The sequence below is a fragment of the Pleurodeles waltl genome, chromosome 8, assembly GCF_031143425.1.
Source record: "Pleurodeles waltl isolate 20211129_DDA chromosome 8, aPleWal1.hap1.20221129, whole genome shotgun sequence".
Classification (NCBI taxonomy): Eukaryota; Metazoa; Chordata; class Amphibia; order Caudata; family Salamandridae; genus Pleurodeles; species Pleurodeles waltl.
This window is the reverse complement of record NC_090447.1, coordinates 735,841,556-735,867,404: the sequence shown is the minus strand read 5'-3', so window position 1 is coordinate 735,867,404 and position 25,849 is coordinate 735,841,556. Positions and strand designations below refer to the sequence as shown.

The 25,849-nt window shown below is 42.1% G+C and overlaps 1 protein-coding gene across 1 annotated transcript in view; it reads left to right on the top strand.

Annotated features, from left to right (window-relative positions):
• PROS1 (protein S) overlaps positions 1–25,849 on the top strand; it is a 377,349-nt gene that overhangs the window by 296,255 nt on the left and 55,245 nt on the right. Inside the window, exon 13 of the mRNA XM_069204917.1 lies at positions 9,515–9,663. Within this exon, the coding sequence (XP_069061018.1) occupies positions 9,515–9,663 (149 nt within the window). The remainder of the gene's footprint in view (positions 1–9,514; positions 9,664–25,849) is intronic.

Below are 25,849 nucleotides of genomic sequence, written 5' to 3'. Positions count from 1 at the left end.
CAGATACACATGCTGTGCACATCCCGCCATCTGGTGTTGGGCTCGGAGTGTTACAAGTTGTTTTTCTTCGAAGAAGTCTTTTCGAGTCACGAGATCGAGGGACTCCTCCCATTTCGGCTCCATTGCGCATGGGCGGCGACTCCATCTTAGATTGTTTTTTTTCTGCCATCGGGTTCGGACGTGTTCCTTTTCGCTCCATGTTTCGGGTCGGAAAGTTAGTTAGAATTTCGGAAAAATCGTTGGTATTGTTTGCATTCTGTATCGGATTAGTTACAACAGATGACACTGACTTTTGAAGAGCTCCGGTGGCCCTTCAGGGTTTTTTCGATTCCCCGTCGGGGCCTGGTCGGCCTGGCCACGTGTCTCTTCAAGGCTGATGGAACGGACCCCATTCCGCTTCTGCCCAAAATGTCATAACAAGTATCTGTATACAGATCAGCATCTGGTCTGTAACTTGTGCCTGTCTCCAGAGCACAAGGAGGATACCTGTGAAGCCTGTCGAGCGTTTCGGTCGAGGAAGACATTAAGAGACCGAAGAGCGAGAAGACTGCAGATGGCGTCGGCGCCGACAGGAAAAGGGCATTTCGAGGAGGAAGAAGAAACCTTCTCCATCCAGGAATCGGACTCGGACGAGCTCGATCCAGAAGAAACGCCGAAAACCGTGAGTAAGACGTTGAAACATAAAACTCACGAGAAAACAACAAAAGCCCAGGGGACGCCACCGCCAACAGGCCATGGCTTAACCCGAAAAATAGGTGACCGATCATCGGCACCGAAAAAGGGCATGCTTGTGGCGAAGTCATCCGTCTCCGGTCGAGATACCGCCACACAGCAATCTTGGGCCCGAGACAGCGGCTCCAAGCAGATTCGGCACCGAGACAGTGGTACCGAAATGGGTCGGCACCGAGACACCACGACGCCGAAAATAAAGAAGGTTTCCTCGGAGCCCAAAAAGGCGACCGAAAAGGTTTCGATTCCGAAACATCCAGCCTCGGAACCGAAAACAGGTTCCTACACAGAGGAACAGGGATTGTCCTCCCAGATGCAAGGACATAAGTTCGGAGACGAACTTAAATCAGTAGAGCCAGACTACACTCAAAGAAGGCTCCACATTCAAAAAGACACAGGGAAGATAAGCACTCTTCCCCCAATTAAGATGAAAAGAAGACTTGCCTTTCCAGAAAAGGACAAGTAGCCACAGGCAAAGGTGGCAAGACAAACAACTCCACCACCATCTCCACCACCATCAATGCACACATCACCGGTAGCCACTCCACCACTGATGCAATCCCCGACTCATACTGTAATGAGTCAAGATGATCCCGACGCATGGGACCTTTATGATGCTCCTGTATCAGATAACAGCCCAGACTGTTACCCTGCGAGGCCATCGCCACCTGAAGACAGTACATCCTACACGCAGGTGGTCTCAAGGGCAGCTGCTTTTCATAACGTCACCTTGCATTCAGAACCAATTGAGGATGACTTTTTGTTTAATACACTATCCTCCACTCATAGCCAATACCAAAGCTTACCTATGCTCCCGGGAATGCTAAAACATTCCAAACAAATATTTCAGGATCCTGTAAAAGGCAGAGCCATAACTCAAAGGGTGGAAAAGAAGTACAAGCCACCGCCAACAGACCCTGTTTTACATTACGCAGCAATTAACACCAGACTCTGTGGTTGTCGGGGCAGCTCGCAAGAGAGCAAACTCTCATACCTCAGGAGACGCACCACCTCCAGACAAGGAGAGTCGCAAATTCAATTCTGCGGGTAAAAGGGTTGCAGCACAAGCAGCAAACCAATGGCACATTGCCAACTCACAAGCACTTTTGGCAAGAAAAGATAGAGCTCATTGGGACGAAATGCAGCATTTCATAGAACACTTACCCAAAGAGTTCCAGAAAAGGGCACAACAAGTGGTGGAAGAAGGACAAAGTATCTCCAATAATCAGATACAGTCAGCAATGGATGCAGCAGATACGGCTGCAAGGACAGTAAATACTGCAATAACGATAAGGAGATACGCATGGTTGCGTACGTCAGGATTCAAGCCAGAAATACAACAAGCCGTGCTGAATATGCCCTTTAATGAACAGCAGTTGTTTGGGCCGGAAGTCGACACTGCTATTGAGAAACTCAAAAAAGATACTGATACGGCAAAAGCCATGGGCGCACTCTACTCCCCACAGAGCAGAGACACATTTCGCAAAACACAATTTAGGGGAGGGTTTCGAGGTCAACCTACAGAGGCCACAACCTCACAAGCAAGGCCCACTTATCAAAGCCAATATCAGCGGGGAAGTTTTTGGGGGCAATATAGAGGGGGACAGTTCCAAAAGAACAGAGGGAAGTTCCAAAGCCCCAAAACTCCTCAAAACAAGCAGTGACTTCCAAGTCACACATCCCCAACACATAACACCTGTGGGGGGGGAGGCTAAGCAAATTTTACAACCATTGGGAGGAGATAACAACAGACACTTGGGTACTGGCAATTAACCAGCATGGTTATTGCATAGAATTTCTCAGATTCCCTCCAAACGTCCCACCGAAAACACACAATATGTCAAAACAACATATAGATCTTCTAGGACTAGAAGTTCAGGCATTGCTACAGAAAGAAGCAATAGAATTAGTACCAAACCAACAGAAAGGAACAGGAGTTTACTCTCTGTTCTTTCTCATACCCAAAAAAGACAAGAGTCTAAGACCTATATTAGATCTCAGAACATTAAATACCTACATCAAATCAGATCACTTTCACATGGTGACATTACAGGGCGTAATCCCACTGCTCAAACAACAAGACTACATGACAACACTAGACCTAAAGGATGCATATTTCCATATACCGATACATCCTTCACACAAAAAGTACTTAAGGTTTGTATTCCAAGGGGTACATTACCAATTCAAGGTGTTTCCATTCGGAATAACAACTGCGCCAAGAGTTTTTACAAAATGCCTGGTAGTCGTAGCTGCACATATCAGAAGGCAGCAAATACATGTGTTCCCGTACCTAGACGATTGGTTAATCAAAACCAACACGCTAGAACGGTGTTCACAGCACACAAAGTATGTCATAGAAACCCTCCACAAACTAGGTTTCTCAATCAACTACACAGTCACACCTTCTGCCGTGTCAAACACAGCAATACTTAGGGGCGACAATCAACACAGCAAAAGGGATTGCCACTCCAAGTCCACAAAGGGTTCAGGCATCTCAAAATGTAATACAAGCCATGTATCCAAAACAAAAAATACAAGTCAAAATGGTGATGAAACTCCTAGGCATGATGTCCTCATGCATAGCCATTGTCCCAAACGCAAGGTTGCACATGCGGCCCTTACAACAGTGGCTAGCATCACAATGGTCACAGGCACAGGGTCAACTTCTAGATCTGGTGTTGGTAGACCGGCAAACATACACCTCGCTTCAATGGTGGAACAGTATAAATTTAAACCATGGGCGGCCTTTCCAAGACCCAGTGCCACAATATGTAATAACAACAGATGCCTCCATGATAGGGTGGGGAGCATACCTCAATCAACACAGCATCCAAGGACAATGGGACACTCAGCAAAAACAGTTTCACATAAATCACTTAGAACTATTGGCAGTATTTGTAGCGCTGAAAGCATTTCAACCCATAATAAGCCACAAACACATTCTTGTCAAAACAGACAACATGACAACGATGTATTACCTAAACAAACCGGGAGGGACACACTCAACACAGTTGTGTCTCCTGGCACAGAGAATATGGCATTGGGCGATTCACAACCATATTCGCCTAATAGCACAATTTATTCCAGGAATTCAGAATCAGTTAGCAGACAATCTCTCTCGGGATCACCAACAAATCCACGAATGGGAGATTCACCACCAAATACTGAACACTTACTTCCAGAGTTGGGGAACACCACAAATAGATCTATTTGCAACAAAGGAAAACGCAAAATGCCGAAACTTCGCATCCAGGTACCCACAAGATCAGTCTCAGGGCAATGCGTTATGGATGAGTTGGTCAGGGATATTTGCTTACGCTTTTCCCCCTCTCCCACTCCTTCCATATCTGGTAAACAAGTTGAGTCAAAACAAAATCAGATTCATACTGATAGTGCCAACATGGGCAAGAAAACCTTGGTACACAACACTACTAGACCTCTCAGTAGTGCCTCATGTCAAACTACCAAACAGACCAGATCTGTTAACGCAACACAAACAACAGATCAGACACCCAAATCCAGCATCGCTGAATCTAGCAATTTGGCTCCTGAAGTCCTAGAGTTCGGACACTTAGACCTTACACAGGAATGTATGGAGGTCATAAAACAAGCTAGGAAACCAACCACTAGACATTGCTATGCAAATAAGTGGAAAAGATTTGTTTATGACTGCCATAATAATCAAATTCAACCCTTACACGCATCTGCCAAAGACATCGTAAGATGCTTACTACATTTGCAAAAGTCAAAGCTAGCTTTTTCTTCCATTAAGATACATCTTACCGCAATTTCAGCTTACCTGCAAATTACATACTCAACTTCACTATTTAGGATACCAGTCATAAAAGCGTTTATGGAAGGCCTAAAGAGAATTATACCACCAAGAACACCACCAGTTCCTTCATGGAACCTCAACATTGTCTTAACACGACTCATGGGTCCACCTTTTGAGCCCATGCACTCTCGTGAAATGCAATACTTAACATGGAAAGTTGCATTTTTAATTGCCATCACATCTTTAAGAAGAGTAAGTGAGATTCAAGCATTTACCATACAAGAACCATTTATTCAAATACACAAGCATAAAGTAGTTCTACGGACAAATCCTAAATTTTTACCAAAAGTCATATCACCGTTCCACTTGAATCAAACAGTAGAATTACCAGTGGTCTTCCCACAGCAAGATTCTGTAGCTGAAAGAGCACTACATACATTAGACATCAAAAGAGCGTTAATGTACTACATTGACAGAACAAAACTAATTCGAAAAACAAAAACAATTATTTATTGCTTTCCAAAAACCTCATACAGGAAATCCAATTTATAAACAAGGCATTGCTAGATGGATAGTTAAGTGCATTCAAACCTGTTATCTTAAAGCAAAAAGAGAACTGCCTATTACACCAAAGGCACACTCAACTAGAAAGAAAGGTGCTACCGTGGCCTTTCTAGGAAATATTCCAATGACTGAAATATGTAAGGCAGCAACATGGTCTACGCCTCATACATTTACCAAACACTACTGTGTAGATGTGTTAACGGCACAACAAGCCACAGTAGGTCAAGCAGTACTACGAACATTGTTTCAAACAACTTCAACTCCTACAGGCTGAACCACCACTTTTGGGGAGATAACTGCTTACTAGTCTATGCACAGCATGTGTATCTGCAGCTATACATGCCATTGAACGGAAAATGTCACTTACCCAGTGTACATCTGTTCGTGGCATTAGTCGCTGCAGATTCACATGCGCCCACCCGCCTCCCCGGGAGCCTGTAGCCGTTTAGAAGTTGATCTTGAACATTTGTAAATTTGTAAATATATTACTTTAAACTACATTATGTACATACGTATTCACTCCATTGCATGGACACTATTACTAGCATGCACAACTCCTACCTCACCCTCTGCGGGGAAAACAATCTAAGATGGAGTCGACGCCCATGCGCAATGGAGCCGAAATGGGAGGAGTCCCTCGATCTCGTGACTCGAAAAGACTTCTTCGAAGAAAAACAACTTGTAACACTCCGAGCCCAACACCAGATGGCGGGATGTGCACAGCATGTGAATCTGCAGCGACTAATGCCACGAACAGATGTACACTGGGTAAGTGACATTTTCTATATATGTACCATTAGACATCCAATCCTAAAACTCATCCATGTTTGAGACAGCTCCTGCCTTTTAGCATGGACCAAAATTATTGCGAAAAAATACTCTTTGGGTAAATCTTTTGTATGCCTTTTTTTTGCCTTGAAGTGTATGAAGTTGATCTATATTGACTACAAAAAAAGTTACTTCCTTTAGGGCCCCCCTCTGTTACACATCTATTCACTCAACTTAGACTTAAAGGAAAAAGTTACATTTTCTTCCTTCATCTTAACAAGTATAAAGTGTGTTCATGTCTCTATCCCACAAGCAACAAGATATGCTATAGTGAATCAAACAGTTATATTGTTCTTATTTGGAGACACATCAAAATGTCATAGGCACACAGGAAGTTGTCCTAGAAGGGGTCACTACAGATTCTACATTGCAGCCGGCGCAAGGCAATACAATTACATGTCCAACATGAAATGGTGTTACATACTTACACAAATAATGTGCACTGAGGATGTCAGACCTTTTTTTGTGTCTGCTTGCTCCCACATCTTGGTCCTTTTTGTACACTTGAGGTGGTGGAATATAAATGTACAGCTTTTCCCTTCTCCACTAGATTTTCTTGGGCTTTCTTAGAAGTGGGCCCTCAGGTTTCCTCATTCTATTTCCTTCCCTCCCCTGGAGCTGACAGCTAGATTCAGATGAAACCAAGGCTTCTTCTTCAAAGCTGACAGGCAGTAACATACTGGACTTGAAGAGCCTGGCCATTAGAGTACCACTAACATTATTTACTGTTACTTACATAATTTTGCTATCTGGGCCGCACTGCAAGCTCTGCAATGCATTCTGCTACAGTGCTGCTTCAGAGTAAGATTCAGTGGTCATCTTACATTATATTGGACTCAATGTAGCAGGTTCTGGAATTTGTTTCTAGGAAATACACTAGCCCCCTATGATTTGACCCTCTATTTTTACAGACATCTTCTCTGCCCCCCAGACTCACAGACTTATTTTCGGAACCTCATTCAGAGGGTCATGTGACAAGTAGGAGCTACTAGGTTTGAAGCTTTTTACTCCTTATTTCCCGGGCCCGACATACCAGAGGTCCTGAGCAACTGGGCCAAGTACCCCTTCAGCACTTGACGTTCAGTGGTAGCTCGAGCTGAGCAAACCAAGGCTTAGGAGGGTATGTAGACACTATGGGGTGAACACAGATTTACAATGCAAAATACTTTCAGAAGCAGCAATAAATGATTGTCCAATCATATACTTTCTTTTTATGAAGAAAAAAAAAGTATTTATATATCAAGACAAAACAAAATATGACATTCACAAACAAAACACACAGTACCCCTAGCTCAGGGCTCTAGTGTTTTAACAGAGAGGTTCCAGAGTCCCAATCCTCTCTAGTGGTAGTGGTTATTGCCCATTTATTGCAGTTGACATTATGGTTAAACCCCAGCATTTGTCTTCAGACTCTGGAATCTTAGTCCGACTCTTACTAAAGTTAAACATGTTTCAGTGCTGAAGCTCTGTATGACAGACAAGTTCCCATGGGGCCATCTGTCCCGTGATTTAATCTTATTTGCACCAGCAGGATCTGTTTGATCAGTCTCTGAACGTGCCCCGTTCACAGGTGCTAAAGCTGCAGCAGTTGTCTCCGGTGAGTTCCTTGCACGCAGCCCTAGAGGTGCAGCAGTCGGGTGCCCTTGAGTTCCTCACACGCAATCCTGTGGAGGAAGTAGCTGGAGAGCCCTCTGTGCTCCTCAGATGCCGGTATGTTTCCTGGGATCCTTCCAAAAGGCAGCTCCACCTGGCATACCAAGTAACTGACTTTACTCCACACATGCGCTATGGCCCAATAGGCATGGCAGTAATCTTAACTACAATGTCACTGGCAAACAGACTTTAAATCTGCACACGGGCAACGACCCGATTGTTGCAGCAGCACTCATGGCTCTCTTTACGACAACCCCTACCTGGCATACGAAGGTCCCCGACTTTAACCTGTACATGTGCAGCATTGGTCTCCTTGCACCTCGCTACAGAAATTCAAGCACCAGGATGCCACACTGGTCCTCACTCCCTCGAACACTCTCCTCTTCTTCAGGGCACACTGGTCCTGGCAAGCAGATATGCACCAGTGTTCTAGGCTCCAGGGACACGAAGTTCTTGGATTCCCTGGGTGATGTCCCCTCATTTAGCTGGGAGACTGGCAGACTCGCAGACTTTGGCCCACAGTCCTGGTCAAAGGCAGAAGTCTTGCAGAGCTTCTCCTCTGTGCACAGCCACACTGGTTGCTTGACAGCTGACAATTTTTGGGGACAGTTAAGCTCTGTGTCTTATGGTCCATTTCCAAGCACCAAATGTGATTTAGAGTCTGAGTCTTATGACGGGGTGTCTGCTCCCCTTTGAGGTGCACTTTTCTCTGCCTTGCCCTTCCCCCAGAAAGCACTGTGTCACAGCAGGAGTGACTCCATATCTGATAGCCCCACAACAGGGGCCATGAGAGTGACTAGAGGTTCACATCTGAATGTCAGCCAAAGTGATATGTATATCAAAAGGTTACCCCAAGACCTCTGACCTGCTCTTTGATTTCATTGCCAGCCCCATCTCTTTCCTGAGATGTGCCCAGGCCCCACCCAATGACCGAAGAGCATCCTTTTAAGTATAATAAAGGGCTTGGATCTTCCTCTCCCTTCCTCCAGTATGTCCCACCCAACACACAGGAATGCAGAAATCCACAAATCTGGAGAAATACCTCTACCTCCTCATGCTCCTCCCGGTAGCCCTGGTTTTCCTAACATTGAACCCAGAATCATCCATGTATTGTACCATTCACAGGCATGTATAAACCCAGCACATGCATATGACATACATGCACTTCCCAGCACTATATCTTCGATGTATTATTATACTATTCACCAGCACACATACATCTAGCACCTTTACTTGACACACCTGCAATGCCCAGCACTGCATCATCCCTCTATTGTACCATTCACTGGTACAAATACACGCAGCATATGTATATAACACACATGCACTATGCAGCACTACACACCCCTCTGAATTAGGCCAAGGGTGAGTTAAACACACAGTAGTGAAACTTTAAATGAGTGAGCCTATAAGCCGGCTGTGACACAGGTAAAAAAAAGCCTGTTCACTGATTACTACATCGTATACTGCCACAACCAAGCTTGCATTGCTTAACTCCTGGCAAAGGCTTTAGATTAAGATCCCATAATAGCCTATGAAGAGCTTACCCCTTACAGTTACCTCCATCTTGTAGCCCCAGCCTCTCTGTGCCCTACAGAGACCAGTGAACAAATGACAGAGAAGGTTGTAAGGACAGACTTGTGCTGTGTGTTTTTAATGTTTAAAACTGCTGTTTTTCTACTGTGACTGCATGAATTTAATCTCTTATCCTGTGTGCAGTTGGTACTGCTAAAATCAGCCTTTTTTACTCATGACTGTTTGAATTGAACTCTTGGTTTGATCGTTTAAGGCCTATATTTTTAGCTTCATTGAGCTATTCAATGTTTTAGGTATATCCCTTTGAAATGAAATCCTGTGAATAAAGAAAATCTCCTTTGAGGTAAATTATCAATTGTTGCAAAAGCTCATTTTAATAGACTTCTTTGAATATTCCATTTGTGATAGAAATTCTATTTTTAACAGATAATTCTGCCAACAGTGCCGAATGGCTGGTAAATGTAACTCTGAATATTCGCTCTTCGACGGACACTGGTGTTTTATTTGCTCTGGTTAATGGTGACACTGTTCCACTTGCTTTGTCCATTGAAGATGCTGGTTCATCCAATACACAGGTAATTTTTCACATAAATTAGTGTTCAAGTATTTCAAAGTCTTTTTCAAATAAATTACCTTACTTGTACCTGTATTTGTGGTACTTTGTTATGTGATATTGCTTTACAAATGTTTAATAGTTTGCTTCTTCCCTAAAAAATCTCACGGTTTTTGCTGGTGCTGGTGTACCCTAAAAGCATGAACAAGGCTAATGTCTGAAACTATCCTATTTTCATACAGCAGCAGTCGTTATTGCGTTGTTAAACAGCATGCATATTTGTGTCCTTCAATTATAACCCTTTCTTCCAGTTTCCTTGAAAAATAAACTCTTGCGCCAGGGGTGAATGGCAGGGCTTTGGTGTGGGGGAAGTAGAATAAGATTTGAAAATAGTACTAGAGGTCACACTACATAATCATTAAAGGCTGCACTGTGTTCCATGCACTTCTTACTCCATTAGTGTATGTGCATGTTCTAGGAGGAAACTGATCATTTTCTATTGGTGGGTAAGTAGTAATCCCTGTAAAACATAAAGTATGTTAAAACAGCTAATACCTTATTGATATGCTGAATGGAAAAATCCTAAAAGGAAACTTTAATTTAAAGGACTAATGTGAAAAGAATAAAAAGGCACTTGGGACCACAGAGTTGTGCGGTAATAGCAGAAGACAGCTGCTGATTATGGCATACTTTAAACTATAGGGAAATTAAACAAACAAGAATCTTGAAAGTCCTGCACTTTGAGAACTTTGCTTTAGGTCAGGTGGAATATGGGTTGGGATCTTACGCACCAAATGCAAATAAATTGTGGCATAAGACAGGGATGTATGCTTGCCCCCATGCTGTTTAGTCTAGACATCAATAGTTGACTGGCTGGAAAATTGCAATCATGATGTGCCAAATCTGCAGTTTTAGTATTCCTGTTTTCATGTTTGCAGATGTCATGTTGCAGCGCTCCAGGACCCCATTAGGTCTCTGGTCTCTCCAGGATCTTTTTCCAATTTTTTTGTACATCTAGGGGCCTTGAGATTTAACCCTGCAAAATAAAAACTTATGAAACTGAATCCTCATTGTTCCTTTAGAGGGAGGGTGATGGGGTAGGGCGTTCCCTTGGAAATGGTAAAACGTTTGATTACTTGGTTGTCAGTTAGCTGACAATATGTCTTGGGTTCCCCAGATACAAAAAAGCAGAGCCACATTACATCAGAGCAGCGGTCTCAGTCAGGAAATACAAGTCCACTTCTAGTGGAACAGTTTCCACAACTCTCGAACTCTACAGACGCTTTGACTGGGGCTACCTATGGAGCACAAGTTTGGAGTTGTGCTGATGTGTCCTCTCTTGTATTAGCTGAAAACAGATTCATCAGGTCACTGTTTACTTTGCCTTTGAGTACCCCTTTGACACCCACTTGTTCAACTTAGCATTAAGTAAGGTACTCTGCGTTCCTTTTGGAAACATTAATGTATTTGATACCGATTTGGTCAACATTGGCACTGGCCCCTTATCAGGACGCCCTTGTCACACTTGTTAGCATGGACAAAAGTGTATGTACACCATCGCTCAAGAAGATCAAATAACTTTTTGTAGTCATTAAAATAGAGGCAGTATGGCAATCCCCAGATTTAATGGGTAGAGATATAGCTATCAAGTTGAAGAAAGCTTTTTGGGAATTTACATTAGTTAGAACACGGAACAACTAAAAAGAGGGAAGCCTCACCGGAAAGTTCTTTGAGCATAAATGCATTTCCAGTTTTGAGTCCTATCTGGACAGAATCAAGGCTGTGCAAGCTAGGGCCATGCCAGCTAAAAGCCTGTATATTAAATTTAGAACTGGTAATCTACCTCTTAGATTTTTACAGGCAAATGGGTTATGAGCACTATGCCATACATTAACTGTCCTTTTTGCCTGACTTCCCCAGAGACAGAAGAACACCTTTTAGCTTTTTGTCTAGGTTGTGTTCTTCCTCGAACAAGGTGGATTTTTCCACTTTGTAAACTAATAGGCATAACACATTACTGGGAAGCCCACAGACTCCTTAGATGTGATACAAAGGAGCAAATAGTCTTTGCTACCTCCAGGTTTTTAATCTGGGCATGAACAATTAGAAAGTGCAAGTTCACAAAAGAGGCCTGACGGCTCCATCTGTGGCCTTTTGTCTCTAACACATGCACTTTCTTCCATATGCTGCATTTGCAATATGAGATTTCACTTTGTCATTTTAAACCATGTATGCTTCTGTTTGTCTTTGTATGTGTGAGATGAATGTAACTGACAGAAAAGGATGAGATCTGATCCACCACGGTTTCCCTGAGAAGTCACAATGTCATGCGCCAGTTGCCACAGATCACCCTGCTTTTGGGCAGAGGTGAGGCGGTGCTGACAGACCAGAAATAGATTAGGCTTACAGTTGTCACATGGTGTAGAACTGGACTCAGTTCTCCACAATTCAGGTGATGCTGCTGCCCAAATCTAGCAGCCTCATTGGTACAATGAGAGCCAATGCAATGTGGTGCCACCAACGTTTGGCCAGGCACTGATTTCCGAATCCTCCTGAGTATCTCTGTCTCACTACATGCTAAAAGCAGCTCACTACTATAAATGGAGACGTCCATGGTATTGAGGCATTTACTCCTCAGCTAGATTTGTAGTACCTATTCAATGCTGTAGGTTGCTCAGGATTGCACCTTAAAAGGATCAATCCCAATTAGGCATCCTTATCTCTGAACAGGTACATTTACCATGGTGGACCAGCAACGGGTGGTAATTGCAGTAAACATGCGACCTCCCCTTACTGCTCATTTGTTAGCTAATGGCCTCAAGGCCCAGGGTGGTCCTGTTACATTTGTAGTTGAGGCTCATCCAGCCTATAGATCAGAAACATTTTATTCTTGAGTCAACTTTCCAGTAGTTGATGAGAACACTAATACATTTCATCATTAGACACATGCTAATATACCTGCACAATACAGAGCATACGCATACTTAGAGATACCTCTATCCTTTCAAGACCACCATAACTGGCTTGATGGCGCCCTACCCCACACAAAACTACATATTAGTTTAGTTCCTTTGAGTAATGATGGTCATACCTGGCCCTTATTGGCCACATACATGCCACATCCTGATGCAGGCACCTTGGCAGTAGCTGAAGTTCGCCGCTTATACATTGAGCTTACAGGAATGTATAGACTCTTAGTACAGTTTGTAGTGCAAATATTAAATACTATCCCAGTACGTGCTGCTCCTGTGCTACTGCACGCAGACACACCAGGCATTAACCCTGCAACTGTACATTCAATTATGGGTAAAACAAACTCATTAAACGGGAAAAAATTCTGTTTCGGTTAGTTAAAAAAATAAACACGTTGGAGGCAGTATTTCTCCATATGGGACTTCAAGATAAAAATAGAATTCTTATTATGTGCTTGCCATTTAGGATTTTTCCTGCAGTAGATAATTACACTACTTGGGGCACGGTATTTGCCATGCTCTATTCTACCGCACACGGCACACCAACACTTGACAATCTTCCAGAAGTGTTGAAACAAATTCAAGATGAATACGGGGTTGCCCCCACCCTAGATTTGGGGACGCAATTAATAGGCAATTTGGCCACTGTATCTTCAATCATTTTGAGTAATCTTAAAGAGGAAGCAGTAGCACTAGCAGTGCTCATACGGCTACGGTACGTTCCTGTACAGCATCAAGAATGCGAGCTGCCAGAAATTATCGTCGAGACCTACTCTTGTATTGGTCAGGATAGTCTGGGAGTCAGACCTTGTAAACCTCAATTAAAAGGTACATCCAATGAGGATTCCACCAAGCAAGCACCTGAGGGTCCTAAAAAATGCTGAGATAAACAAAAACAAACACTTAAAAGGTGTAGCTAAACTAGACCATTCATATGGAATAGTCTTAGACTATAGACATTTAAATAGTCTTACACACACATTTGCCAATCAAAATGCACACAGCATGGCACTTATTAACAATGTAGTGCGCAAAAAAATACAAAACAACCTTGGATATTTCCAATGGTTTCTTCTGCCAAGATATAGCTCCTGAAAGTAGGGATTTAACATGTTTTAGTGGTTTAGGCTCACAAAAAAGTTTTGCAGCCTCCCTTAGGGATATAAAAACAGTCCAGGATTGCCTTCAGCTCATGTTACTTACATTTTACACAACATTGACCCTGAGACATTGTCCTACCTAAATGATATCTACCTTGTGGATGAAGATCTCGCTCAGCATATAAGACGGTTGAGCTGCATTGTTGTGGGATTTGCCAAAGTAGGCTACAAATGTAATTTTTTAAAAAATAGCCTTCATTAGTGTCCTATTTTTGGGACAAGAATTATCAGATGAAGGAAAGAGCCTAGCACCCCGATTGCTAGAAAAACTTGCACATTGCAACCACCAGACACCATCAAAAAGCCCCAGTCATTGTTTGGCTTTTTAAACTTTGTCAGAACTTACATTCCAGATTATGCACAGTGCATCAAACCATTATATGATCTAATATGTCCAGACTTTTCAAGTAAACATTGGACAGTCGAACACACATGCGTTCTCAGAGCATTGCAACAAGATATGCTTGCAGCCAAACATTTACAAACAAGAGACAACAAAACACATCTGGTCATCAAAGTAGTTGCTGGTGCCATTGGCTTCACATATTTAACGTTCAATGAGAGTGATACCGTCCCTATTGTATACAAATCACATCTGTATTCCACAGCTGAACAACGCTTTGCTCCCACAGTAAAAATTAGGACTGCTGTTCAGATGGCTGTCATTAAAGAGAGACCTCTGGCCCAGGGGAAACATATTATTGTTGTATCTCTGATCCTAGCCCGTGAAGCTGTTACAAAAGCCAGCTTTCCTATTTCCAAGGCACGACATCCACGTTGGATTTAATGGGCAACGTCTCTGACAGCCACTGATGTTGATTATATTTTTTTTACCCTAAATTACAAACTCAAGAATCTCTCCAATATGAACTAGAATACCTAGTTCCAGCAAACAATTTGCCTATTGAACAATATCATACAATAATTTACACTGATAGTTTAGCCCAACCAGCAATAGGCACTAAACATCAATACTCCGCCGCCTGTATGGTTGTGAGTGGCTACATGAAGGATAGTGAATTCCATCCACAACATACTTACACGCAGACCTTGGGGGACTGCACTGAACAATTAGCAGAGCTCAAGGCTCTGTTGATGGCACTGGAACACACGGATTTAGAACAGTTAACACTAGTTGTATGTGATTCGTACTACTGTGTCCAGTCCTTCATTGAATATCTGCATTACTGGCGCCAGAAAGGGTTCAGAGATTCAAAAGGTAACACCGTCAAACACAGATTACTGTGTGGGAAAGTAGCAGATCTGAAAGACATGCTACCCAATGTCCAAGTAGTTCATACATTGGGACATCAACGTGTTAGAATAGACGTTACAGGCAATACCTTGGCTGATGAAGCAGCCGAGTCAGCAGTAGCTATGGCTTTCGTTGCTTCAATAACACGTTCACAGACGAGGTTGGATAGTGAAACATTGGCTGCTGCAAAAGCTTTGGCTGAAGGCAAGCCCAAACCAAAGGCATATCCCGTCAAGTATTCCTACCGCATATCTAGCCTAAATACTGCCCTAGTAACAATACCAGGGGTGGGTGATTGTGTGATCCCAGACCTGAGTTGAATAAAGCAGCAAATGAGGAGTTGCTTCGGCCCATGCTTATGTGGTGGCTAATATTTCTTTATTACAGGCATGTTACTGGTGGCCAGGCCTATACAAACAGACCAAACAATATGTCCTTTGCCGAGTCATCTGTCAGAAAATAAGTGTCACCATCAAACGCCCACCGTAGACACCCCTCTTAATTTCCAACAAACCTCTACAGTACCTGGACCTTTGTGGTCCCTTGACACCTGATGGTGCATGCAAATGCATCTTAGTCGCTGTGGAGTCATGCTCCAGATTTCTATGGGTATGGCCACAATGCTAGCTGGCACTTGAACTGTTATTAAAGGTTTGCAAGTCCTTATCTGCACATATGCAGTTGTCGACTTCTCACTCGGACCAGGGCCCTGCTGTCGCCTCAAGAGCATTCAGGGACACCATGACTTTATTAGGGTTCCAAATGTATTATTCGTCTCTGTATCATCCCGAGGGATTTAGTGTTGTGGAGTGAAGAAATCAGGACTTAAAGCAATCCTTAACAGTAAGAGTATTAGACACGGGTAGTAGTTGGCTTAATCACCTGTATGGAGTCAAGAGAGCACTTAATAATCTGCCCAGAAGGTCCCTGGGAGGACGTACTCCATATGAAGTCCTGTTTGGAACAAACTGTATGTTCCAGATCTTGATGATCCTGGCGTGGAGGCAGCAGATACACCTTTTGACATAAATTAACATGTCACTGTCTTGCAGGACTTACAACAGTTCCGTGATGGCAACGCATCTGCTAGTGCAGCCTCTTTAGGAATAAAGGATGCACCAATAACACCAACTGGCTGGATTCCAAAAGTTAGGGATCTAGGAAAAAGGAGTTTGGTCCTTCTTATTGTGCACCCGTTGCAGTCCTGGAAATACACGGTACCAGAACTGTTATTCTACCACCGCTGCCTGGTTCGGAAGAAAAATACATTTTCTCAATCGACAAAGTCAAGTTACACTATATGGCTGATCCTACACAGCAGACCTAGAGGAATCCTGGGTAGTACCCAACTCCCTCTCACTACAGACCAGGATGTTCCTCTACAGGTTTTGAGCAGCAACACTGACACCTCTTGGAGCTTGGGGAGGGTGGAAAATGATCTTTAATTAGTACGGCTAACTTCTTCTGCAACATGTAGCATCCACAACAATGACCAATTGTTTTCAGATTCAACTCAAGCAGATGGAATTGTCTACTATATACCACCAAGGGAAACTTCTTCCAGTTCTCCTATTCCAAACATGGCTCCAGTTTTTGCAGGAACTCCTTCTGGATATTTTGCCAACTTCAACAGCTTTTTCTCCTACTCATCTGCCTCTTCTGCAACAAGACTGTTAAGAGCATGTAAGCTGATAAATTGGCTCAAAATTAACTATTTTATTCATCCATGGAACTATCGGTGACTCTTATTAACTATACCTGCCTTCCTTCTTTGGATTGTATTTGTCATCTGCTTTTTCTTATTAATAAGTGGTCATTACCTTCCTGAATGCTCTGCATTTGAACTGGTGGATGAGGTCCTAAAACCACATTTTACCTCCCATAAAGTCCGTCGTGATTTGTCCCGAGTGAGCATTTCAGCTATACCAATTCCTGAAGGGATTGTTGGGGATAAAATATATTTTGATAAATATGGCCCCACTGAGGTTATTCAAGTTCTATATATATTTAAACTTTCAATGAATGATGCATTAACACCTGGAGTTGTTTCTGATGATTGGGATGTAAAAACTGTTGATTCTATGTTATCTGAACTGGAGTATTTTACTGTATTTGGAAGGGATGATGTTTATCAATCAAAATAAAATTACAGAGATATGTTCTGTTACAATTATTATGGACATCATTTCATTCATAGAGCAAGTACCCTAGAGACTATCTTTAATTACACACAATGGGAACATTGCCAACTCCGCCAGTGGGGTGTTCTAAAACATACTCTGAAAAGTTTGCATATTTTTCGTGGCACAATGTTAAAAATGCTGAGCCATATTATTTTAAATTACCTATAATGAACATGCGCAGTATTTTATTGATTTATACAAGATTGATTTATTCTGATTCTTTTGCTTCCCAGTTGGCTGTAGAAGGCTGTGAATATTGGCTGAAGTCTATTGACTAAAAGAGCATATGAGGAAATTAAAATGGGCAAATAAGGGGTTCAAATGATATTTTTAAATTAAACTGTTCAACAGACAAGATGTTTAGGCTTGGCAAAAATTAATGAATTGAATGTGGCCAGTATCCCTGTTCTTGCTAAATTTTACAAATGGCAAAAAAACATTAATGCAACTGAAGATCAGCTTGATGGGTAGGTCCAAAATGGAACATTTAACAAATCACTTTCACATCCTGGCAGGTGGTTATTCTGACCAGTGGACACAAATGGTTGTCATACGCAGCAACGTAAAAAGGGCTTCTTATATGCAGTTTATAATGAAATTTGGAAACTTTCTCAAATAGAACAGGAAAACTTACAGAAAACATTAGCTTTTATAGATAATGGGATTAACACCTTGCCCGACCGCATACACACTGTAAACAACATTGTTTCTTTTCCAATATACCTTGTACAGAGTGACATGTCTTTTTTACAACATGGACAGACCCAGCTTAGGTCCATTATGCAGTTGGAATGGACCTACAAACTTTAAAATCTGGTTGCGTTCCCTGGCAACACATTAGCGCAAGGGACATCTTTTCAGCACTTACCTTGACATGACAGCAACAAATAATGGCTCAAAAGGAAGCAACTTATGTTATGCTAAAGATAAAAAAGTTACCTTTTACTGTGGCTGAAATGCCGTCTGCTGAATGGTTAATACATGGGGTTATCAACCGGCCTATTTCAACACTGCAATTCACGTCCTGCTTAAAACACATTCCAGTGGGCAGATTTGAAAGACTAAGAGATAGTTACATCCATGAGCGGTGGGAGCTACCCTTTTCACACAAATGTATCAATGGCTTGAAATAGGTCTATGTTAGTGGCAGCAAATGCAGGACTACAGTGAGCCATCCAGTGGTATGTAAGCAGCTGTCTTCGCACGGAACGTGCAACACTTCAGCAGCAAATTTAGCTTTCTATCTGAAGGGAGTTCCAGTCCCTTGATTAGACCAGCATTCCAGGTGGTCTTTAATGAAAGCTATGTGCTTCTTAAAAGTTAGAGTTGTTGCAAAATGTGAGCCAGGAGTTTCAATCTCCCAAATTGTCACCTGTTGCGGTAGCATACTTTTTCTCTCACGCAACAGACAAAAGTAGCATATATTTGCCCTCGTATTGCTGCTTCAAATTTGAATTTTGACAAGTTAACCAGACTAAAAGCTTGATTGTTTCGAAAACATGTGACGTTGACATCTGCACGCGTGACCCATACTCTCCAAGTGGCAAGGTCATCTGCAGAGATAAAGCCTCTACTAAATATACACTTTCCAAGACACTTTGGTGAACTCGTGGGATGAATTTTTAACACGTCCAGTACTACAGGGATTATACATTTCTTTAAGGCTGTTGGTTCTGGATTTGTAAGCACTTTCTCCTCTATATTTGGCATAAAACATTCAGCCATACACTCAATATTTTCGAGGGGGATTTCCAATTACTTTGGGGATAATTGGTGGCATCTTGCTGTTTTGGTTTTTATTCACAGTGGCTGTCCCCTTGCAACAAGGAGGACTGAAGGCACTTCCACCAGCGCAATTGTGTTATGAACTCATGATGCAGTATTTCAGAGCACCACTCCTGTAAGAACTGGAGTGTAACTGGTCTCTGTCATGCAGACAATTTTAACTCTGTGGATATGTAAAATCTTGTTGAAAGGATAACAGTAGCAGGCATAAGCATCATGCAAAAATATTTCAAAGTTAGGTAGTTGGATCTGTTTAGTTAAGCAATAGTATAGTGTTTGAACAAAAGGCTTGGAGCATACACACTGTGCCACTAGAAATTGTTTGGTGACATGTGAATCCAACATCTCTTTAAAACATAACTTTGCTTTGTCAAATTTGCATAAACATTTTGCCATCTTCGCCATTTTTTTTGTGATGGAATTTCAATACCTATGTAAAATGCATGGTAATTTTATTTAGTTATTAGGAACCTAATCTTGGATTAACATGTTACAAGTATGACACTACTTAGTCACATTTTATTTCAAACATTCTTTGAGGGGACGGACTTGCAGAAGATCTTTCAAATGATCTTTAAAATGTTTGTTCAGGTTATCTTTAAAACACATTTAATTTTGACCACTATGTGTAGCCAAATGTGATGAAAACATCCACCACCTACTATAAACATTTTTGGTAGAACATGTCTTGTGCTATAACTTTATTGAACACAATACAATAAAAGGCAGGCTTTCACAAACCAACATTTAACTTGAAAAAATCCTGAATGGCTTCTTCAGAACACTACTGGACTCCATGGGCCAATTGGCAGACCTCCTGCTAAGCTGGAGACACTTCTTATGACCATCTTCAAAGCATAAAGCAGGTTATGAAGACAATGTAAACATTATATGCCATTCATGAAATAAATGCATTATAACTCAGGAAACAAAGAAGGAACCAAGAGGGGAAAGGAGCTGAAGCACAGAGACAGCAAAAAGTACAGAACACCAGGTTAACTGTGATTGAGTGTTTGCACTATGGCACGAACTAGAGAAAACAAAAGAAAGCCTCTGGCCTAATTTGAACAAAACTCCAGAACCCCCAAAGAGAATTAGTAGGTGAACCAAATGGACTGCACTTAGATAAGTTCACCAGGCATTCGTCAACAACTTCCTTAACAATGCCCCGTGTGAACATGAAGTGCTTATCCCAATGTATCAGCCAAAGCCTGTTAGGAAACCCACCAATGCCACTAACGCTCTCGCCATCAACATTCTGTCCTCCATTAACATCCAATTTCTGGACGGTGTATTGGGATCTGATCAAGATAGAAAAAATTCCTAGCCTTCACAATAGTGTCTCTCCAACCCAGTGGGCACTGTTTTGCCATCACAGTGCCTACCACCTTTGTTTTCCCTTTGAGTACTTTCGCAGGAGTTCAAAACACTATCACTACCTGCCTCTCAGCCTTTGGCCACAACATCCCACTATTACTTAAGACATCACCTTTACTAATGTCTTAGCTAAAATATGAGATGGAACATAAGTAAAATCTCTGCAGATTTTCCAGAGTCTCAGGTTTTTTGTCCAGTTAAATATTTGCCACATTTGCATTTTCTTTTGGAGGAGCTTAAAGGCCTATAAAATGTGCACCAGCCTAACTGCACAATTATTATTTGAAGTTTTTGACATCACTTTTATGAGCAGTGCATATATGAAGTGCAAAAGTGTTTTCCCCACTATTCAGCCCAGATTTTACTGATAAGCCCTCACGCACCTCACATTTTTGTGCACTTTCTAGGGATTGAAAAATTAATCTTTCTGACTGTTCCTTTTGGAAATGGTAGCCCATTGAAAGCAAGCATTTATGAGTAGGTGAAGGTCAACAGGGTTGCACAATGTTCGGATCCCACTACAATATAAACCACCCATTATGCCCAGGAGGCCAGTGATCTTGAGACATGGTATTTGTTGTAGTCTGGTCTTTGGTCAACTGTGGTTAGCCCTGCCAGGCTAAGTCTGACCATCCAGTTTCCCTCCTTGCTCTCTAAGTTCTCTAAGGGGACTTCAAAAGGATCACTGCAGCCCATTTTAAGTGATAGTGTTCAGTTTCTTCGCTGTCTGCTCCTTTCATCTCAGGGTGGTCCAGTGCCTCTGGCTTTACATATTGTAGGGAGGTAGCTGAGGTGAAAGCTGGATTGCCACCACCAGCACAAGAAAGTCACAATTCTGAATTTATTCTCATCTAGCATGACATCAGAGCTGATGCGAAGAGAGGAAAGGTGAGTCACCCAGAGTAGTGCCTCAAAGGCTGGCATCCATCATTGCTCCGGCTGCACATACCCTTCCTCCAGATCGATGTCACCTATGGGCTCATTGTTATCCCCAGGTGAACTGGGAATACAGGTGGGAGCAGAGAAACTATGCAATCAAGTTGGACTCTGATCTGCCATGCCTTATACACACCATAGTTTAAATTCATTTTTCAAACATATTTAAATTTAAACATTTTAGAGGGAGGGTGATGGGGTGATGGGGTAGGGGGTACCCTTGGAAATGGTAAAACGTTTGATTACTTGGGTGTCAGTTAGCTGACAATATGTCCTGGGTTCCCCAGATACAAAAAAGTAGAGCCACATTACATCAGAGCAATGGTCTCAGTCAGGAAATACAAGTCCACTTCTAGTGGAACAGTTTCCACAACTCTCAAAGTCTACAGACGCTTTGACTGGGGCTACCTATGGAGCACAAGTTTGGGGTTGTGCTGATGTGTCCTCTCTTGTATTAGCTGAAAACAGATTCATCAGATCACTGTTTACTTTGCCTTTGAGTACCCCTTTGACACCCACTTGTTCTACTTAGCATTAAGTAAGGTAGACTCTGCGTTCCTTTTGGAAACATTAATGTATTTGATACCGATTTGGTCAACATTGGAACTGGCCCCTTATCAGGACGCCCTTGTCACACTTGTTAGCATGGACAAAAGTGTATGTACTCCATCGCTCAAGAAGATCACATAACTTTGTGTAGTCATTAAAATAGAGGCAGTATGGCAATCCCCAGATTGAATGGGTAAAGATATAGCTATCAAGTTGAAGAAAGCTTTTTGGGAATTTACATTAGTTAGAACACGGAACAACTAAAAAGAGGGAAGCCTCACTGGAAAGTTCTTTGAGCATAAATGCATTTCCAGTTTTGAGTCCTATCTGGACAGGATCAAGGCTGTGCAAGCTAGGGCCGTGCCAGCTAAAAGCCTGTATATTAGATTTAGAACTGGTAATCTACCTCTTAGATTTTTACAGGCAAATGGGTTATGAGCACTATGCCATACATTAACTGTCCTTTTTGCCTGACTTCCCCAGAGACGGAAGAACACCTTTTAGCTTTTTGTCTAGATTGTGTTCTACCTCGAACAAGGTGGATTTTTCCACTTTGTAAACTAATAGGCATAACACATTACTGGGAAGCCCACAGACTCCTTAGATGTTATGCAAAGGAGCAAATAGTCTTTGCTACCTCCAGGTTTTTAATCTGGGCATGAACAATTAGAAAGGGCAAGGTCACAAAAGAGGCCTGACGGCTCCATCTGTGGTCTTTTGTCTCTAACACATGTACTTTCTGCCATATGCTGCATTTGCAATATGAGATTTCACTTTGTCATTTTAAACCATGTTTGCTTCTGTTTGTCTTTGTATGTGTGAGATGAATGTAACTGACAGAAAAGGATGAGATCTGATCCACCACGGTTTCCCTGAGAAGTCACAATGTCATGCGCCAGTTGCCACAGATCACCCTGCTTTTGGGCAGAGGTGAGGCGCTGCTGACAGGCCAAAAATAGATTAGGCTTACAGTTGTCACATGGTGTAGAACTGGACTCCGTTCTCCACAATTCAGGTGATGCTGCTGCCCAAATCTAGCAGCCTCATTGGTAAAATGAGAGCCAACACAATGTGGTGCCACCAACGTTTGGCCAGGCACTGATTTTCGAATCCTCCTGAGTATCTCTGTCTCACTACATGCTAAAAGCAGCTCACTACTATAAATGGAGACGTCCTTGGTATTGAGGCATTTACTCCTCAGCTAGATTTGTAGTACCTATTCAATGCTGTAGGTTGCTCAGGACTGAACCTTAAAAGGATCAATCCCAATTAGGCGTCTTTATCTCTGAACAGGTACATTTACCATGGTGGACCCGCAACGGGTGGTAATTGCAGTAAACATGCAACCTCCCCTTACTGCTCATTTGTTAGCTAATGGCCTCAAGGCACAGGGGGGTCCTGTTACATTTGTAGTTGAGGCTCATCCAGCCTATAGATCAGAAACATTTTATTCTTGAGTCAACTTTCCAGCAGTTGATGAGAACACTAATACATTTCATCATTATACACATGCTAATATACCTGCACAATACAGAGCATACGCATACTTCGAGATACCTCTATCCTTTCAACACCACCATAACTGGCTTGATGGCGCCCTACCCCACACAAAACTACATATTAGATTAGGTCCCCTGAGTAATGATGGTCATACCTGGCCCTTATTGGCCACATACATGCCACATCCTGATGCAGGCACCTTGGCAGTAGCTGAAATTCGCCGCTGATACATTGAGCTTACAGGAATGTATAGACTCTTAGTACAGTTTGTAATGCAAATGTTAAATACTATCCCAGTACGTGCTGCTCCCGTGCTACTGCACGCAGACACACCAGGCATCAACCCTGCAACTGTACATTCAATTATGGGTAAAAAAAAAACTCATTAAACAGGAAAAAAATCTGTTTTGGTTAGTTAAAAAAATAAACATGTTGGAGTCAGTATTTCCCCATAGAATTCTTATTATGTGCTTGCCATTTAAGATTTTTCCTGCAGTAGATAACTACACTACTTGGGGCACGGTATTTGCCACGCTCTTTTCTACCGCACACGGCACACCAACACTTGACAATCTTCCAGAAGTGTTGAAATAAATTCAAGATGAATACGGGGTTGCCCCCTCCCTAGATTTGGGGACTCAATTAATAGGCAATTTGGCCACTGTATCTTCAATAATTGTGAGTAATTTTAAAGAGGAAAATGGGGCACTAGCAGTGCTCATACGGCTACAGGACGTTCCTGTACAGGGTCAAGAATGCGTGCTGCCAAAAATTGTCGTTGAGACCTACTCTTGTATTGGTCAGGATAGTCTGGGAGTCAGACCTTGTAAACCTCAATTAAAAGGTACATCCAATGAGGATTCTACCAAGCAAGCACCTGAGGGTTCTAAAAAATGCTGGGATAAACAAAAACAAACACCTAAAAGGTGTAGCTAAACTAGACCATTCATATGGAATAGTCTTAGACCATAGACATTTAAATAGTCTTACACACACATTTGCCAATCAAAATGCACACAGCATGGCACTTATTAACAATGTAGTACAAAAAAATACAAAACAACCTTGGATATTTCCAATGGTTTCTTCTGCTAAAATATAGCTTCTAAAAGTAGGGATTTAACATGTTTTAGTGGTTTAGGCTCCCAAAAATGTTTTGCAGACTCCCTTAGGGATATAAAAACAGTCCAGGATTGCCTTCAGCTCATGTTACTTCAATTTTACACAACATTGACCCTGAGACATTGTCCTATCTAAATGATATCGACCTTCTGGATGAAGATCTCGCTCAGCATATAAGACAGTTGAGCTGCATTGTTGTGGGATTTTCCAAAATAGGCTAAAAATGTAATAAAAAAAAAATAGCCTTCATTAGTGTCCTATTTTTGGGACAAGAATTATCAGATGAAGGAAACAGCCTAGCACCCCAATTGCTAGAACAACTTGCACAATACAACCACCAGATACCATAAAAAAGCCAGAGTCATTGTTGGGCTTTTTAAACTTTGTCAGAACTTACATTCCATATAATGCACAGTCCATCAAACCATTATATGATCTAATATGTCCGGACTTTTCAAGTAAATATTGGACAGTCGAACACACATGCATTCTCAGAGCATTGCAACAAGATTTGATTGCAGCCAAACATTTACACACGAGACAACAAAACACATCTGGTCATCAGAGTAGTTGCTGGTGCCATTGGCTTCACATATTTAACGTTCAATGAGAGTGATACCGTCCCTATTGTATACAAATCACATCTGTATTCCACAGCTGAACAACGCTTTGCTCCCACAGTAAAAATTCTGACTGCTGTTCAGATGGCTGTCATTAAAGAGAGACCTCTGGCCCAGGGGAAACATAATATTGTTCTATCTCTGATCCTAGCCCTTGAGGATGTTACAAAAGCCAGCTTTCCTATTTCCAAGGCACTACGTCCACGTTGGATTTAATGGGCAACGTCTCTGACAGCCACTGATGTTGATTATATTTTTTTACCCTAAATTACAAACTCAATAATTTCTCCAATATGAACTAGAATACCTAGTTCCAGCAAACAATTTGCCTATTGAACAATATCATACAATAATTTACACTGATAGTTCAGCCCAATCAGCAATAGGCACTAAACATCAATACTCCGCCGCCTGTATGGTTGTGAGTGGCTACATGAAGGAGAGTGAATTCCATCCACAACATACTTACACGCAGACCTTGGGGGACTGCACTGAACAATTAGCAGAGCTCAACGCTCTGTTGATGGCACTGAAACACACGGATTTCTAACAGTTAACAGTAGTTGTATGTGATTCGTACTACTGTGTCCAGTCCTTCATTGAACATCTGCATTACTGGCGCCAGAAAGGGTTCAGAGATTCAAAAGGTAACACCATCAAACACAGACTACTGTGTGGGAAAGTAGCAGATCTGAAAGACATGCTACCCAATGTCCAAGTACTTCATACATTGGGACATCAACGTGTTA